General features: G+C 56.3%; 1 protein-coding gene and 1 non-coding gene across 7 annotated transcripts in view; both read left to right on the top strand.

Annotated features, from left to right (window-relative positions):
* Positions 1-17,507, top strand: part of chd8 (chromodomain helicase DNA binding protein 8) — a 62,033-nt gene extending 44,526 nt beyond the window's left edge. For 5 of the 6 annotated variants that reach the window (XM_069941083.1, XM_069941082.1, XM_069941086.1 and 2 more), the window contains 17 exons: positions 499-709; positions 1,850-2,045; positions 2,448-2,615; positions 4,955-5,134; positions 5,944-6,054; positions 7,957-8,153; positions 8,310-8,509; positions 8,944-9,103; positions 9,478-9,567; positions 10,189-10,292; positions 11,178-11,307; positions 12,885-12,960; positions 14,000-14,075; positions 14,517-14,721; positions 15,355-15,563; positions 15,949-16,443; positions 16,742-17,507. In XM_069941083.1, coding sequence (XP_069797184.1) covers positions 499-709; positions 1,850-2,045; positions 2,448-2,615; positions 4,955-5,134; positions 5,944-6,054; positions 7,957-8,153; positions 8,310-8,509; positions 8,944-9,103; positions 9,478-9,567; positions 10,189-10,292; positions 11,178-11,307; positions 12,885-12,960; positions 14,000-14,075; positions 14,517-14,721; positions 15,355-15,563; positions 15,949-16,443; positions 16,742-16,941 — 3,008 coding nt within the window. In that variant the 3' untranslated portion in view covers positions 16,942-17,507. Of the gene's footprint in view, positions 1-498; positions 710-1,849; positions 2,046-2,447; positions 2,616-4,954; positions 5,135-5,943; positions 6,055-7,956; positions 8,154-8,309; positions 8,510-8,943; positions 9,104-9,477; positions 9,568-10,188; positions 10,293-11,177; positions 11,308-12,884; positions 12,961-13,999; positions 14,076-14,516; positions 14,722-15,354; positions 15,564-15,948; positions 16,444-16,741 lie in introns of those variants that run through there. The other variant, XR_011358307.1, reaches the window with a different exon arrangement.
* Positions 13,796-13,910, top strand: LOC138765622 (small nucleolar RNA U6-53/MBII-28). The gene has a single exon (XR_011358609.1). It is a non-coding gene; the product is annotated as a small nucleolar RNA U6-53/MBII-28 (small nucleolar RNA).
* Positions 17,508-17,519: the final 12 nt, after the last annotated feature.

Here is a 17,519-nt window from a genome sequence, read left to right on the forward strand (position 1 = left end):
GGATTACAGACTGAGATCTGATTCAGGGATTCAAGAGGCCTGGATTTGATATGGGATTTGTGGTAGTTTATCTGTAGAGTAACGGGTCCAAAGAGTGGGTCACTGGCTCGGAATTGATCCGGGTGCAAGGGGTTAATGTGTAGAACAGCAGATCCCCAGCCAGGAGTGGTTGATAGGCTGGGTTCTGATTGAAAGGTTCTTGTGGTTATATACAGCATAAGAGGTACGTGGAAGAGTATCACAGGATAGGATCTGATCTAGGGGTTCAGGAGATTTTTATGTAGAATGACAGATCTCCATGAATGGGTCACAGGCTGGGATCTGATCCTGGGGTTCATAGAGCTTATGTATAGAATTTATATATAGAATAACAGATATTCAGGAATGGATCGCAGGCTGGGGTTCTGCTCCAGGGGTTTGGGTTTCCCATAATGAGCGATGGCTGGGATAATCAGGACCTTCCTCCATGTCTCACCTGTACTTTGCTGTGTCTGGCAGGCGCAGAGGAGAAGATTCTTGGGGAGTTTCGGGAGATCCATGACCCAACGGCTCCTGAGTTCCACCTGCAGGCCATGATCCAGTCAGCAGGGAAGCTGGTGCTGATTGACAAGCTGCTTCCCAAGCTCAAGGCTGGCGGCCACAAGGTGCTCGTCTTCTCACAAATGGTGCGGTGCCTGGACATCCTGGAGGACTACCTCATTCAGAAGAGGTGAGGCACATCCCATACCAATCCCCTCCCTCCCTTTCTCACTCCATTCTCGGGGGGAGAGGGAATTCACAGATAGGGAGGGGTGTGGAGAACAGAGGGGGAGGTCACAGATAAAGAAGGGAGTGGGGATCGGAGGTGGTACAGAGATGGGGCAGGTGTGGCAACTGGAGGGATTATAGAGATATGGAAAGGTGTGGGGACCAGAGTGGGTTACAAAGATAGATGGGTGGGGGGGTGGCGGTCACAGATATATATGGAGGGGTGATGGGGACTGGAGAAGGTTACTAACACAGGGATAGTTAAGACAGGGAGAGTGTTACAGAGACAGAGAGGGGTGTTGGGAATTGGAGGGTGTAACAAAGAGAGGAGTGTGGGGACCAGAGAGAGTTACAGAGACAGAAAGTGGTGTAGGGGACCTGAGGATAACATAGACAGGGAGGAGTGTTGGAGACTGGAGGGAATTACCTAGACAGGGAGGGGTGTTGGGGACCAAAGGATGTTGCATAGACAGAGAGGGGTGTTTTTTTTTTTGTTTTTTTTTTTGTTTTGTTTTTTTTTAAAGACTGTACAACAAGCTTTAATCCACAAAGACTTCCACAGATCCAGGCTGGCTGTGACTGCAGCAACTCTGAGTGAGGCCTCGGGAGGCCGGCGCAGGCTTATATCCTGGAGGGTGATTGACACCCGACCAGGTGGGGCTTGATCCATTCAGGCCGACTGATGGACAGCCAGCCAGGTGTTGTCCTTTTTTTTTAATTTTTTTTTTTTTTTTTTTTTTTCACACCATAAAACACGTTATCCATGATATTCACTTTTTCATTTTCACACATATACAGTGACTTTTTCTCCCCCCCCCTCCTCCCAAGCCACCCCGACAGAGAGGGGTGTTGAGGACCAGAGGGAGTTACATAGACAGGAAGGGGTGTAGGGGACCAGAGAGTGTTACATAGACTGGGAGGGGTGTTGGGGACTGAAGAGGGTTGCATAGATAGGGAGGGGTTTTGGGGACTGGAGGATTTGCAGAGAGAGGAAGTGGTGTGTTGCGCACCAAGACTGGGGTGCTGCTCCCCCACCCCCGGCCACCACCGGCATCTCTGGTTTCTTCTGTCCTCAGCACGTGTGCCCCACTTGCGCCCCCAGGTACCTCTATGAGAGGATCGACGGGAGGGTGCGGGGAAATCTACGGCAGGCAGCCATCGACCGATTCAGTAAGCCCGACTCAGACCGCTTCGTCTTCCTTCTATGCACCCGAGCCGGAGGTCTGGGCATCAACCTAACAGCAGCCGACACCTGTATCATCTTCGATTCGGACTGGAATCCCCAGAACGACCTGCAGGTACTGGTAGTCCCAGTCCCCAGAGCCGCCACAACCATCCCACCTCCACAACCCAGGGCCTTACACTCCTCAGATTGTCCGTGCCAGTCCTCGTACCCGAAGGTCTCTCTGTTCTTCAACACTCCCCATCATTCTTCATGTCAGACTTCATACCCCAAAATCTCTCTGTTCCACAACACTGCCCACTGTTCACTATGTCAGTCCTTATACCCTGTGGTTTCTCTTGTTCTGTGACACTCCCCTCTGTTTACCATGTTAACCCTCATATCCTAAAGTCTCTGTTCAACAGTAGTCCCCACTGCTCTTTATGTCAGTCCTCATACCCCAGGGTCACTCTGGAGTGGAGAGAGAAGATTTGGGTTATCTGCTCTCTCCTCACACCCTCTCCCATTGCTCCTGCAGGCCCAGGCTCGCTGTCATAGGATCGGCCAGAGCAAAGCAGTGAAGGTGTACCGGCTGATCACCCGCAACTCATATGAGAGGGAGATGTTCGATAAGGCCAGTCTGAAGCTAGGCCTCGACAAAGCTGTCCTGCAGTCCATGAGTGGCCGGGAGAACAACGTCAATGGGGTGAGCACTGAGGAGAGAGACAAATGGCTGCCAATGCATCTCTCTTGCAAGAGTAGGCCTTCCCTATCCACATGGTTGTACAAATTAAACTGTGAGTTTGACTAGGCAGGGGACAGTGATGGATGGAACATGTTCTGGAGCTCAATGACTGGTGATGTTCCCCACCCCTTCCTGAACTGTGTTAGTGGCTTGTGCGGAGAAGTGGAGAGGAAGTCAGGAAGGTTTAAGAGAGACGTCAGGGATATGATTTTGACACAGAGAGTGGTGAGTGCCTGTAATACATTACTGGTTGTGGTGGTGGAGGCTGGTTAAATAGGGACAGTTTTAAAAATAAAACTCTTGGACAGGCACTTGGATGTAAGAAGAATAGAGGGTATGGTGTGAGGGAGGAAAGGTTGAGATTGTTGTGAAGTAGATTTACGTAGGTTGGCACTGCATAGTGGGCTGAAGGATCTGAACTGTGCTGGAATCTCTGGAAGGTTGGAAGGCTGAGGCGAGACATGATGAAGATTTGAAAAATGATGAGGGGTGACGATAGGGAGGACAGTTAGAATCTTTTCCCCAGGGAAAACCTCACCCACCGGAGGATGAGTGTCCAAGGTTGGGCAGGGAGAGCTTATGGGAAATGTGGGGGTAAGTTTTTACACTGTGGGTCTGGAATGAGCAGCCAGTGGGGTGGAGGTGGGGGTGCAGGAGGAGGAGGGTCACAGAATGGAGGGGACTGTTGGATGAGAGACGGAAGACCCTGGGACGGGGGAGGGGAGGACCCTGGGACGGGGGAGGGAGAGTGGGGGAAATAACAGTCGATTTGAAGCAGCTTTCAAACAGACCCCTTCAGCCTGCAGTGAGTGGAGGGTTACAGGTCATGTGCAGGTAGCAGGGGGTCAGATTGATTTGGGCATCGGGGCTGACACAAACATGTGGGCCAAAGGGCCTGTTCAGGCACTGGACTGTTCTGCCTTCAATAGATGGAAACATGTTGGTTCCTGAGGGGTGCAAACAGGATGGGTGTGGAGGGGATGGAACATCCTGAGAATCTCTTCATCTCTGCACAGGTCACCCCTCATCCATGGGATGTGAGGAAGGGAACAAGGTTTCTCCAAATCATTCCAGGGTCGACAAGTTTTGATCAAGCTTGCTTCCCCCTACGACAAGATCCCGCCGTGGACTCAGCTCCCCCTCACCCTTTGTTCTCCCTCTCTTCAAACATCTCTCCGTGTCTCTAACACGCCTCTCCTGCTTCCTCGGGTAGAGGATTCCCCAGACTCGCTCTTCTCTAGAAGAAGCAGCCCCTCCTCAAAATGTGGTGTAGCCAAGTTTGCGGATGACACCAAATTGAGTGGAAGAGCAAATTGTAATGAGGATGTGGAGAGTCTGCAGAGGGATATAGTTAAGCTGGATGAGTGGGCAAAGGTCTGGCAGATGGAGTACAATGTTAGTAAGTGTGAGGTTATCCACTTTGGCAAGAAAAATAAAAGAGCTGAATATTATTTAAAGGGTGAAAAACTATAGCATGCTGTTGTGCAGAGGGACTTGGGAGTGCTTGTGCATGAATCGCAAAAAGTTAGGTTGCAGGTGCAGCAGGTTATTAAGAAGGCAAATGGAATGTTGGCCTTCATCGCTAGAGGAATTGAATTCAGGAGTAGGGAGGTAATGTTGCAACTGTATAAGGTACTGGTGAGTCCACATCTGGAGTACTGTGTCCAGTTCTGGTCTCCATATTTGAGGAAGGATATACTGGCTTTGGAGATGGTCCAGAGGAGGTTTACTAGGTTGATCCCTGGGATGAAGGGGTTGACTTATGATGAAAGATTAAATCATCTAGGATTGTATTCGCTCAAGTTCAGAAGAATGAGAGGAGATCTTATAGAAACATATAGGATTATGAAGGGTATGGATAGGATAGATGTAGGAAGGTTTTTTGAGCTGGCCGGGGAAACTAAAACGAGAGGACACAGTCTCAAGATTCGGGGCAGTAGATTTAGGACAGAGATGATGAAAAATAGTTTTCCCCAGAGAGTAGTGAATGTTTGGAATTCTCTAACCAGGGAAGTGGTTGAGGCTGCCTCATTAAACATATTTAAAATTCGGTTAGATAAATTTTTACATGATAGAGGAATTAGGGGATATGGGGAGAAGGAAGGTAGGTGGAGTTAGGTCATAAATTAGATCAGCCATGATCGTATTGAATGGCGGAGCAGGCTCGATGGGCCATTTTTGGCCTACTCCTGTTCCTACTTCCTATGTTCTTCCCATATCTCAAGACCAGGTTTCCTGGGTCCAGTCAGCAAGCCTCTCTGTTGCCCACCTACTCAGTCGAACTGTCATCATCTCTGCAGATCCAGCAGTTCTCCAAGAAGGAGATTGAGGACCTGCTGCGTAAAGGGGCATACGGAGCCATCATGGACGAGGAGGACGAGGGCTCCAAATTCTGTGAGGAGGACATCGACCAAATTCTCTCACGCCGGACCACCACCATCACCATTGAGACCGAGGGCAAGGGCTCCACCTTCGCCAAGGTGAGGTCACAGAGGGTTCTTCCCAGACATGTCTATACTGAACACAATGCCCATGTCAAACTGATGGTGATGAGTTTACTGTCATGCACAGCGCACAGTGTACACATGCACCACAATTCTGAGTTGCTGCAGCCCAACAGGTTCTTGTAAGAAAAACTAATAATAAACTAATTAGAACAGAGAACGTTCCAACACAGTCCACGATGTTGTGCCGACCTATGTAAACCTTTTCATCAACAATCTCACTTCCATCTCCAACCTCCTGTTCACTACATACATTGATATGAAGTGTTGTCTCAAGAAGGAAGCTAACGTCATAAAGGATCCCCATCACCCTGGTCATAACTTCTTCTCACTGCCCCCTTTGAGCACAAGGTGCTAATACCTGAAGACCAGCACCTCCTGGTTCAAGAATTTTCTGTCCAATAGCCCTCAGACTCTTGAACCTTCCCATTCTACCCTGAACCCTAGACCGCCCCCGCCCCCCCCCCCCCACAAAACATCTGAGAAGCCATTTGTTGACTTGCGTGATCTGCATCTGGGAACATTCCTCCTTCTGTCCTTTCTATTTGTTCCCCCTTTAGCTCACGGGTGATGACTTAATGTATGCTGTTATAGCCAGAGGATCTGGCAAACGTGTGGGAATTCCGTACCACTGACCATTGTACTTGACAGTGAGCTACCAAACCCATGTGTATCATAAGGCCTCTACCTGAGTAACATCCTTCCCCCTGCTACCCCTGCCTCCGTTTCTAGCTGCTTCCGGATCCGAAAAGTGTCCTCACGTCTGCCCACCTCCTGTGTTGCAGGCGAGCTTCGTGGCCACAGGCAACAGGACAGACATTTCTTTGGATGATCCCAACTTCTGGCAGAAGTGGGCGAAGAAAGCAGACATCGATCTGGATGTGGTCAACCGCAGGGTAAAGTTCAGTTCCAGGGGCAGGTGCAGGCCCGTCCCAGGGTCCTCTCCCTCCCCCGTCCCAGGGTCCTCTCCCTCCCCCGTCCCAGGGTCCTCTCCCTCCCCCGTCCCAGGGTCCTCTCCCTCCCCCGTCCCAGGGTCCTCTCCCTCCCCCGTCCCAGGGTCCTCTCCCTCCCCCGTCCCAGGGTCCTCTCCCTCCCCCGTCCCAGGGTCCTCTCCCTCCCCCGTCCCAGGGTCCTCTCCCTCCCCCGTCCCAGGGTCCTCTCCCTCCCCCGTCCCAGGGTCCTCTCCCTCCCCCGTCCCAGGGTCCTCTCCCTCCCCCGTCCCAGGGTCCTCTCCCTCCCCCGTCCCAGGGTCCTCTCCCTCCCCCGTCCCAGGGTCCTCTCCCTCCCCCGTCCCAGGGTCCTCTCCCTCCCCCGTCCCAGGGTCCTCTCCCTCCCCCGTCCCAGGGTCCTCTCCCTCCCCCGTCCCAGGGTCCTCTCCCTCCCCCGTCCCAGGGTCCTCTCCCTCCCCCGTCCCAGGGTCCTCTCCCTCCCCGTCCCAGGGTCCTCTCCCTCCCCCGTCCCAGGGTCCTCTCCCTCCCCCGTCCCAGGGTCCTCTCCCTCCCCCGTCCCAGGGTCCTCTCCCTCCCCCGTCCCAGGGTCCTCTCCCTCCCCCGTCCCAGGGTCCTCTCCCTCCCCCGTCCCAGGGTCCTCTCCCTCCCCCGTCCCAGGGTCCTCTCCCTCCCCCCATCCAACAGTCCCCACCATTCTGTGACCCTCCTCCCTCCTGCACCTGCACCTCCATCCCCCTCCCACTGTCCTGCACTCTCTATTTTCTGCTGTTGGAGGCCAAACTTTCAGCTCCCTGGTTCATTTAACCTTTCCCCCTCCTCTTCAAACTTGGTACATCCTCTTACAACTGTACGAGATGTGGTTATGATCACACATGGAGAGTCAGGGGCATTTCTGGTCACCCACCTACAGGAAAAACGTCCTCAAGTTGGAAGGGATGCATAGGGGATTCCCTGGAATATTCCCAGGATTGGAGGGACTGGTCAGACTGGGACTTTTCTCCCTGGAGTGTAGGAGGCTGAGGGGTAAGTCTGGTTTATAAAGCCCATGAAGGGGTGTGGATAAGGTTGGCAGTCACCTTCTCTTTTGGAGACTAAAACTGGAGAGCATAGGGTTAAGATGAGAGGGAGAGAGATATAAAGGAGACCTGAGGGGCACCTTTTTCATGCAGAGGATGATATGTGTGTAGGACATATCCAGCTGTTGGAGGAAAGAATCGAGTGGGATAGTTGGAAGATGTGGACAGTTAGAAGGAGGAAAAGGCTGAGAAGGAGACGGACCAATCACAGGCCTGCTGGGACAGCAGGGAGCATTGTGCTGAAGGGCTTGTTCCAGGATATGACTCTGATCTCGTCCCCAACCTGTCTCCCCAACATCCCCTACAGCAGTACTGATATCCTGACTCAAGAGAGGACTGACTGGCTGGGGAGAGGGTTGGATCTGGAGATGAGGGACTCAGCACACAAATGGAGATGAAGTTGCCTGGGATGAGACTCATTGAGGTTCGAAGGGAAGAGGGGGAGCTTCACATAGATGTTTGAAACAATGGGAGGGATAGGTTACGTAGAAGCAGGAAGATTGTTCCCACTGGTGGGTGGGTCCAGAACTGGGGTCATGGCCTCCAGGTTCAGGAAGTCTGGGTCAGAGATGAGGAGGGACATGGAGAGATGTCTGAAGAACAGGGGAACAGAGAGTGAGGGGGTGCTAAGTCAACGGCAGGATCAACCTCAACCATGGCCTCATCTACTCCTGCTCCAGTTTGGGATGAGAGACTTTTGCAGTCCTTATATTGTCATGGCGACCTTAACTCTCTGCAAGGTGATGAGCTCTGACCCCATCCTGACCCACAGAATAACCTGGTAATCGACACTCCACGAGTCCGTAAACAGACCCGCCCCTTCAACACGACCAAGGATGAGGATGTGGACTTCTCAGAAATGGACAGTGAGAGTGATGAGCGGCCGCGGGCACGCAGGTCCCACGAGCGCAGGCATGGCTATGGGCGCACCGAGTGTTTCAGGGTGGAGAAGAACTTGCTCGTATATGGGTGAGTAAGGGACACGGTTAGCTCAGAATGCGCGGTGATTCTCGAATGCATGGTGGATTTGGCCTGTGCCGAGATCCTTTTAGTGGGATTGCTCTGTGCCACGCCCTTCTCGGTGGGATCGCATCACACAGTAACGCTCTCGCTAATCCTCTGCAGCTGGGGCCGTTGGAAGGACATTCTGGCTCATGGGCGATTCAAGCGGAGGATGTCAGAGCGAGATGTGGAGGTGATCTGCCGCACCATCCTGGTCTACTGCCTGCTCCACTACCGTGGTGACGAGAAGATCAAGGGCTTCATCTGGGACCTCATCACCCCAACCGAGAATGGGCAGACCAAGGAGCTGCAGAACCACTCTGGTACTCATTTCACCCCAAACCCATTCTCAAGTCAGTACTGTCTCCTTGATCAGTTCCATCCTGATATCCCTGGGTCAGACCACACTGGGAGAATCATGCACACAGTTCCATCTCCATATGCCTGGGACAGACTATACCAGGCAAACCGTGCACAGTTTCCATCTCCATATCCCTGGAGCAGGCCACACCGGAAGCACCGTGCACAAGTTCCGTCTCTGTATACCTGGGTCAGTTCAGATTGGGAGAGGCGTATGTCCAAGTCCGAAAGAGAGTCGTTGTTTGGTTTCTTGATAAAAAGCTGAATAAGACAAATTTTTATAGATCACTTTTATAGATTTTCTATTTACCTGCCCATCCTCTGCCACCTCACTGGCCCCTCCCACTTATCCTGTAGCGGGAACAGTTCTCTGATGCAATTTCTCTCTCTCTCCCAGGGTTATCGGCCCCGGTCCCACGGGGGCGGAAGGGGAAGAAGATGAAGAGCCAGAGCAGTGGGTTTGACGTTCAGAAGGCCGACTGGATCCGCAAGTGTAACCCTGAGGTGCTGCTGCAGGACGACAGCTACAAGAAGCACCTCAAACACCACTGCAACAAGTAGGGAACAGGAGGGGAGGGGGAGGGAGATGAGATGAGAAGGGGAGCAGGGAGGACCCCCCCCCCTGCGGGGTTGTCAGAGCAGCAAGAACCCCCTCACTGCGGGAGATAACACAGGGAGACCTCGCTCACAATGTGGGGTAGGGGGCAGGGGACGTACCTCACTGAGAAAGGGGCCGCCGGGAGACCCCCATCACTGTGATGGAGGGTAGGCAGTGAGACACCCTCACTGGGATGGGGTGCAGTGAGGAGGCTCAGGGAGACCCCTCTCTGTGGAGCAGGGGAAGAGAGCCCTCATTGATGCTGGGTAGGGGGGAGTGGGTGACCCTGTGGGCAGGGTATCACACCCTCACCCCATGCATTCATCTTCCCAGGGTGCTGCTGAGGGTGCGGATGTTGTACTACCTGAAGCAGGAGGTGATCGGAGATCAGTCGGATCAGGTGCTGGACGGGGCAGAGATCAAGTGAGTTCCTCCCCCCCACCCCACCACCACATTCCACAAGCCCTGCCACGAAGGCTCCTCATGATATAACCTTCCGCAGAGATCAGTCCCCGGTGACCCCTCCCCTCTCTCTGAGTCTCCCCCCCCCCCCCCACACTCTTCACTTCTCCTTAACAATTCATTCCCCTCTCTCTTACCCCCAATCCACCTCTCTTACCCCTTCACACTCTTCTCTCTCACTCGCCCATTTCACCTTTTTCTTACCCACCCACACTCCCCTTTTTCTAACCACCTCCCTCCCTTCTCCCCTTCCTGCCCTCCCATCCCCCTCTGTACCTGCCCTCCCTCTCCCACGTGAACCCTCTCCTTCCCTGTATACCTCTTCCCCCTCACGTGTTCCCTCCCTCCCCACCCATGCGCCCCCTACCTACACACCACCCTCCCTCCCTGCCCATGCCCCCTCCCTAACCCCTGCCTGCATTATCCCTAACCCCCTGTGGATCCCCACCACACCAACCCCCCCCCCCCAGCATGCCCTCTCTCCACTCCCGTATACCCTTTCTCGGCACCCCCCAACATCCTCACCGCCGCGTGTCCCACTGTGCCCCCACTCACCCGTCTCATCCTCTGGCCTCTCCCCAGTGAGGTGGATGTCTGGATCCCGGAAGTGGATGGGATGGAGATCCCAGCTGAGTGGTGGGACCTGGAGGCTGATAAGTCACTGCTGATTGGGGTCTTCAAACACGGTGAGTAATCCCCCTCTGCTTCCCATCCTCTCACCTCTCGTCCCAGCACCACTCAGTCTTTGTAATCCACACTGGTCCCACAGCCCTACCAATCTCTGATGCAAACTCTGTCCAGCTGTGCCTTTGGGGGACGTGCTTGAGCTCCTACTACTTACTGTCGCTCCCTGTCCTGTTTTTTATTTTCTCCCCACCCCACCACCATTGATGCTCAGCTCCCAACATCCCCCCCATCACTGAAGGAGGCACAGGAGCCAGGAGTAAAAGCCGGGCCAATGGAAAGGGAAGGATAGAAGGGGGAGTGGGAGGGCGGGGTAGGATGTGGGGGGCAGGGATGGGATGGGGATGGGGAAGTACATGGATGGGGGGCAGGGGAGGGGGAATGAGGGTACTAGATTGGGGAGAGTGGAGAGGGAAAGTATGGAGGGGACCAGAGGGGAGAGGACAGGGATGGAGGGAACTAGAGGGGGATGGAGGGAGCTAGAAAGAGAGGGCAGGGATAGGGTAGCTGGAGGGGTGAGAGTGGGGATGAGAGGGAGGAGGGCAGGGGTGGTGTCGAGAGAGGGGAGAACAGGGATGGAGGGGACTAAAGGGAAAGGGTGAGGATGGATGGAACTACAGGGTGGGGATGGAGGGAACAATAGAGATGGGGGATGTATGGAGGGGATGAGTGGGGAGAGGGTGGAAATGGAGGGAACGAGAGGGTTAGTGCAGGGATGGAGAACATATAGGTCAAGTTCCACAGGAGGATGAGTGCACAGGGAGCGGTGAGGGGGTTTGTAGGGAGAGGGTAAGTGAGTGTGCATGGGGAGAGGTTGGAGCGCAGCTTGTGGGGAGGATGGGTTAAGGGTGCAGTTCTGACATTTTTCCTCTTTCCTTCTCCATCAGGCTACGAGAAGTACAACACCATGCGTGCTGACCCTGCCCTCAGCTTCTTGCAGCAGGTTGGGCGTCCCGATGACAAGGCCATCGCTGCTGAGCAGAGGGGCACTGATGTCTTCGGGGACCTGGCTGACAGGTAGGAACAAATTGCATGGCCCTGCTCAAAGATCCCGATACCCTGCTGCCTCCACTTTTCCCCCACCTTCTCCCTCATTCTGCTCCTTCAACACCCCCTAGCCACTCCCGCCCCCCTCCCTAGCCACTCCCGCCCCCCTCCCTAGCCACTCCCGCCCCCCCTCCCTAGCCACTCCCGCCCCCTCCCTAGCCACTCCCGCCCCCTCCCTAGCCACTCCCGCCCCCTCCACTAGCCACTCCCGCCCCCTCCACTAGCCACTCCCGCCCCCCTCCCTAGCCACTCCCGCCCCCCTCCCTAGCCACTCCCGCCCCCCTCCCTAGCCACCCCCCTTACCTAGCCACTCCCCCCTCCCTAGCCACTCCCGCCCCCCTCCCTAGCCACTCCCGCCCCCCTCCCTAGCCACTCCCGCCCCCTCCCTAGCCACTCCCGCCCCCCTCCCTAGCCACTCCCGCCCCCCTCCCTAGCCACTCCCGCCCCCCTCCCTAGCCACTCCCGCCCCCCTCCCTAGCCACTCCCGCCCCCCTCCCTAGCCACTCCCGCCCCCCTCCCTAGCCACTCCCGCCCCCCTCCCTAGCCACTCCCGCCCCCTCCCTAGCCACTCCCGCCCCCCTCCCTAGCCACTCCCGCCCCCCTCCCTAGCCACTCCCGCCCCCCTCCCTAGCCACTCCCGCCCCCCTCCCTAGCCACTCCCGCCCCCCTCCCTAGCCACTCCCGCCCCCCTCCCTAGCCACTCCCGCCCCCCCTCCCTAGCCACTCCTGCCCCCCTCCCTAGCCACTCCTGCCCCCCTCCTAGCCACTCCCGCCCCCCTCCCTAGCCACTCCCTCCCCCCTCCCTAGCCACTCCCGCCCCCCCCTCCCTAGCCACTCCCGCCCCCCCTCCCTAGCCACTCCCGCCCCCCCTCCCTAGCCACTCCCGCCCCCCTCCCTAGCCACTCCCGCCCCCCCTCCCTAGCCACTCCCGCCCCCCCTCCCTAGCCACTCCCGCCCCCCCTCCCTAGCCACTCCCGCCCCCCTCCCTAGCCACTCCTGCCCCCCTCCCTAGCCACTCCCGCCCCCCTCCCTAGCCACTCCCGCCCCCCTCCCTAGCCACTCCCGCCCCCCTCCCTAGCCACTCCCGCCCCCTCCCTAGCCACTCCCGCCCCCCTCCCTAGCCACTCCCGCCCCCCTCCCTAGCCACTCCCGCCCCCTCCCTAGCCACTCCCGCCCCCCTCCCTAGCCACTCCCGCCCCCCTCCCTAGCCACTCCAGCCCCCCTCCCTAGCCACTCCCGCCCCCCAGCCTCCCTCCCTCCAAGCCTCTTCCCTACCAAATCTTCCCCTCTACCTCCCATGCACCCCCCACCATCTTGAGCCCCCAAGGAACCCCCATCTCGCGCCCCTGAGCCACTGCGCACTCCCAAGCAGCCCACCCACCCCCCCCCTGCTTCGAGCCCCTGAACACCCTCTCTCTCTCTCTCTTCCCCCCCCCCCCCCCCCGATTCTCACTCCTGACCCCTCTCCCTCTCCAACCGCTTTCCCATCTCTCACACCCTGCTTTCCCCAATTGGAATTAGGCTGAATTCTGTGTTTTTTCTTCTAGTGGTGATTTTGAGAGGGACTTGGAGGATCCAGAATACAAGCCCATCCTTCTCGGGAGGGAACACCGTGATGATGACGTGAGTTCTGGTCTTAAACCCAGCCTGTGAGGGTGGTGCAGTTACGGTTGGCGGCGGAGGGAACAATTGTTAGTGCAAGGAGACTCACACAGGATTCTCACAGAGGGAAGGAGGGACCCCATTCAATGTCCAGGTATCCTACTGAGGGAGACAAGGTCAGTGTACAGATATCCCCTATTCCCTTGAGAGAGAGGAACTGAGAGTCACCGATCAGTGTACAGGTATACCACTGAGATGGGGTCTGAGAGACACCATTCAATATCTCCCTTATACCCATGCACCCACCATACTCATCCTCTCCCCACCCACCCCTTACCCTCTCCCCCTTCATTCCACACACCCTCCCATCTCACCCCAAGCACTCTTTTCTTTCCCCCTCTCCTCAAGCACTCACCCCTCTCCCCGTATGCCATCTCCCCTCTCCCACTCACCAGCCTCTCCTTTTTGCATTTCCCCCTTTCATAGCCAATCTCTTTCCCTGTCACCATTCTCTCTCCTCCCTCTCCACACACCCTCCTCCTGTTTCCCCTCTCCCCTATATCTTCCCTTGCCCCCCTTCTCCTGCCTCTCTCTCCGTGCGATCTCCTTCAGTTTAAAGGCTGCCTCACATTGCCGACTTCTTCAGTCCCCTCTCTCTGCCGCCTCCATCTTCTGCTGCTCCTGCTTGTAGCTGCGCTGATAGGCGGTGACCAGGTGCCTAAGACGAGCCACAGGTCAGTGTGGTGACATCCCCCCCAAGAAGCCAGTAATTGTACAGGTAAACCTGTGAAGGTGCATTGATATCCACCCTGAGGGAGGCGGGCAACTATTTGCAAGAGGAAATGTGTGTTGGATCCGCCTATGATGAGTAGCCATGCTAATACTGATACACAGGTGTGACTGAACTGTCGGCCATATGTATGTGAGTTGACTGAAACTTCTCGACACAGGTGTGTGGAGAACTGAGGCGATCCTTGGCTATGTGGGTGATGAAAAAAACCCCCCCCCCCAGGATGGATCCTATCTGTAATGGTTGGCCTCGCTTTACCTCTTTCCACAGGCTGATGGAATGACCATGGATGAAGATATCTTGGTCGATGGTGAAGATGGTGATGGACGCAAAGATGCCCTCTTCAGTGAGTTGTTCCCACAGATCAGGTCCCACAATGATCCCACTGCCCTGCTCTCTCCCCACATCCCAGATCAGTCCCCACACTGATCCAACTCCCTGCTCTCTCCCCTCCAACCAGATCCCACATGGATCCTATTGCCCAGCTCTCTTCCACAGACCAGTCCCCACACAGATCCCATTACCCTGCTCTCTCCCCACAGCCAGGCCAATCCCCATCCTGATCCCACATCCCAGATCAATCTCCACACTAATCCCACTCTCTCCCCACAGGTCAGATCAATCCCATACTGATCTCACTGTCCTGTTCTCTCCTCCCGAACCAGTCCCCACACTGTCCTGCCCTCTTGCAACCCACCCCACTGATTCTGCTCTCTGCCCCCTCTCCTTACTGTTTTGGGGTCTGTCCTGCACCCACCTCTGACCTTTTGCCTATGCCCCCCTGCAGGTGTGGGTCTGTCCAACCTGAGCAGGTCATGGCCACCTCCATCAGTACTTACGGCTCGTCTAAGGCGCCTGGTCACCGCCTATCAGCGCAGCTACAAGCAGGAGCAGCAGAAGATGGAGGCGGCAGAGAGAGGGGACCGAAGAAGGCGGCGGTGTGAGGCAGCCTTTAAACTGAAGGAGATCGCACGGAGAGAGAGGCAGCAGAAGTAAGGGGTGCAAGGGAAGATGTAGGGGAGGGGGGAAACAGGAGGATGGTGTGTGGAGAGGGAGGAGAGAGAATGGTGACAGGGAAAGAGATTGGCTATGAAAGGGGGAATTGCAAAAAGGAGAGGCTAGTGAGTGGAAGAGGGGAGATGGCATATGGGGAGAGGGGTGAGTGCTTGAGGAGAGGAGGAAAGTGAAGAGTGCTTGGGGTGAGATGGAGGGTGTGTGGAGTGAGGGGGAGATGGGAGAGTGTGTGGAGTGAGGGGGAGATGGGAGAGTGTGTGGAGTGAGGGGGAGATGGGAGAGTGTGGAGTGAGGGGGAGATGGGAGGGTGCAAGGGAGAGGGTAAGGGCGTGGGTGGGGAGAGGATGAGGGTGGTGGGTGCATGGGGATAAGGGAGATACGGGAGGTGCAGGGGGAGAAAGTGTTTGAGGAGAGGGATGTTAGTGTATCTGTGAGCAGGGCACCCCCTCGCTGATCCCTGACCCCTCCCCAGTCTAGTTCCTTGCAATGCTGACCCCTCCCCAGTCTGGACACACACAACGCTGGACCCCTGAACCTATCTAAGTCTGGGGCCACATAATGCACACAGCTCTCCATTCTCAAGTGACTTACAACCTTCCCCCTCCTCCCAGATGGACGGGACGGGAGGAGACGGACTTCTACCGCGTGGTGTCAACCTTCGGTGTGGAGTTTGACCCCCAGACCCGGCTATACCAATGGGACCGATTCCGTGCCATCGCCCGGCTGCACCGTAAGAGTGACCGTACACTGACCCGATACCTGCAGACCTTCATGGCCATGTGTCGGCGCGTTTGTGGTCTACCCCTGGAAGAGGGTGAAGGTGAGAGGGGGTGCTTCCCTAGGGGAAGGGGGGAGACACAAGGGGTCTTCCCCTGGGGAGGGAGGGAGGATATGGGAGGAAAGTGGTGTCTGAGATAGATTTTGTGGGGGTGGGACCTGTGTATTAGTGTTGTTGACTGCTTTCTCATTTTTCCCCTTCCCCTCTCTCCGTGGCACACCCCTTCCTTCCTCCCTCCTGACCCTGTCCCACCCACAACCCCTCCCGTCCTGCCCCATCCCTCCCTCCCTCCCTCCCTGCCCCATCCCTCCCCTTCTTTCCTTCCACGCCACCTTTCTCCTCTCCCTCCCCTTGCCTCCTCCACTTCCCCCCCCAACCTACCCACTACTGTTTCCTACTCTCCACCCCTTCTCCCCATCCCCCCCAGAGTATCCGGACAGTAGCCTGCTGGTGAGACAGGTGACGGAGGAGCGGGCAAGCCGCACCCTGTACCGCATCGAGCTGCTGCGCAAGGTGCGGGAGCAGGTGTTGCCCCACCCCCAGCTGCAGGAGCACCTGCGTCTATGCCCACCCTCACCTGAGCTGCCGGGCTGGTGGGAGAGCGGCCGCCATGACCTGGAGCTGCTGCAGGGGGCAGCCTGGCATGGGATCAATCGCACCGACGCCCATCTCCTCTCCGACCCCCGCCTCTCCTTCCGGGCCCACCTTCAGGCCCAGCTCCCTGGCTCCCTGTGCTCCACCCCCGCCCACTCCCCCTCACCCCTACGTCTGCCCCCCTGCTGCCTGGGCGCCAGCCCTTGCCCACCCCCCTCCCTTCCTGACCGGGAATCTGACTCCGAACTGGACAAGTCTTCCCTGGGCGACTCCTGCCCCAGCTCCTCGGAGGAGAGCGATGGCGAGAAGGACCCTGACGGCAAGCAGTGTGAGTGGGCCATCTCCTGAGGCGACGTGTCAGGGATCACAAGGGTGGGGGTGGGGTCTGCAGAGGTGGGACAGGGTGCTGGGACAGGTCAGGGGGCACTGGGATAGTTTAGAGGGAGATGGGTGTAGATATAGCAAAGGTTCAGAGGGAGTCAGGTCCAGGGATGGGCCGAAGAAAAATTTGGCGGGTTGGGGAACCTGACAGGCAGGAGGCAGGAAGGAGTTTGGCTAAAGGGCTGCCATCTCGCGATCAAATGGCTGACACCACCTGCCCTTGTTAATCCTCTTTTATCCTGTAGCCGAGGTTCTGTCACGTTCAAAGACCTATGATGAGGAAAGCATGATCTCCCTCAACACGTCCCGGGACGAGACGCAGGATGGATTCCTCAACGATGAGATGGAACCCGGTCTGGGTGATATCCTGCAGGACAAGCAGCGCCTCCCCTCTCATGGCTGGCCCAAGGTAGGACCCATCCCTTCAATTCCCTCTGATGTGTAGTCTGTGGGAAGTGATCATAATATGGACGCAAGGAAAAATTATCATAATATGGCTGTGTGTATGAGTGATCATAATATGGTCATGGGGAAGAGTAGTCACAATATCACCATGGCCTCGAATGGAAAGGGTGGTCATGTGAGCACATGGGGCTGGCGTACGTTCAGAAGTCAGATGGCTGCATGGAAGGGCCTGTGTATGCACCCTTTCGCCCTCCAGTTCCTTCATCCCAACAAGAGGGGGGTGGGGAGAGGAGAGCGTTCGGGGCGTGATGGGTCTTGCACTATTCTGGGTAGCAGGCAATGTGGATGGAGCATGCAAAGGGGTGAAGGAAGGTATGCTGAGCTGCAATCACCACCGTCTGCGGCTTCTCCTGATTGCGGACACAGCAGCTCCTGTCCCATGCTTGGATGTTCTTGGTGGAGCCTCTGCAGATGAAAGGACAGGGATGCACACTGAACCCCAGCTTTCCCAGGTCTCCCATGATGTTCCAGTGGGGACTTGTGACTGCGGAATCAGGCAATGGATCCCTCACCGCCCCAACCACACACTCCTCATGTCTGGAAGAAAATTCACATGGA

This window comes from Narcine bancroftii, chromosome 5, assembly GCF_036971445.1.
Source record: "Narcine bancroftii isolate sNarBan1 chromosome 5, sNarBan1.hap1, whole genome shotgun sequence".
Taxonomy (NCBI): Eukaryota; Metazoa; Chordata; class Chondrichthyes; order Torpediniformes; family Narcinidae; genus Narcine; species Narcine bancroftii.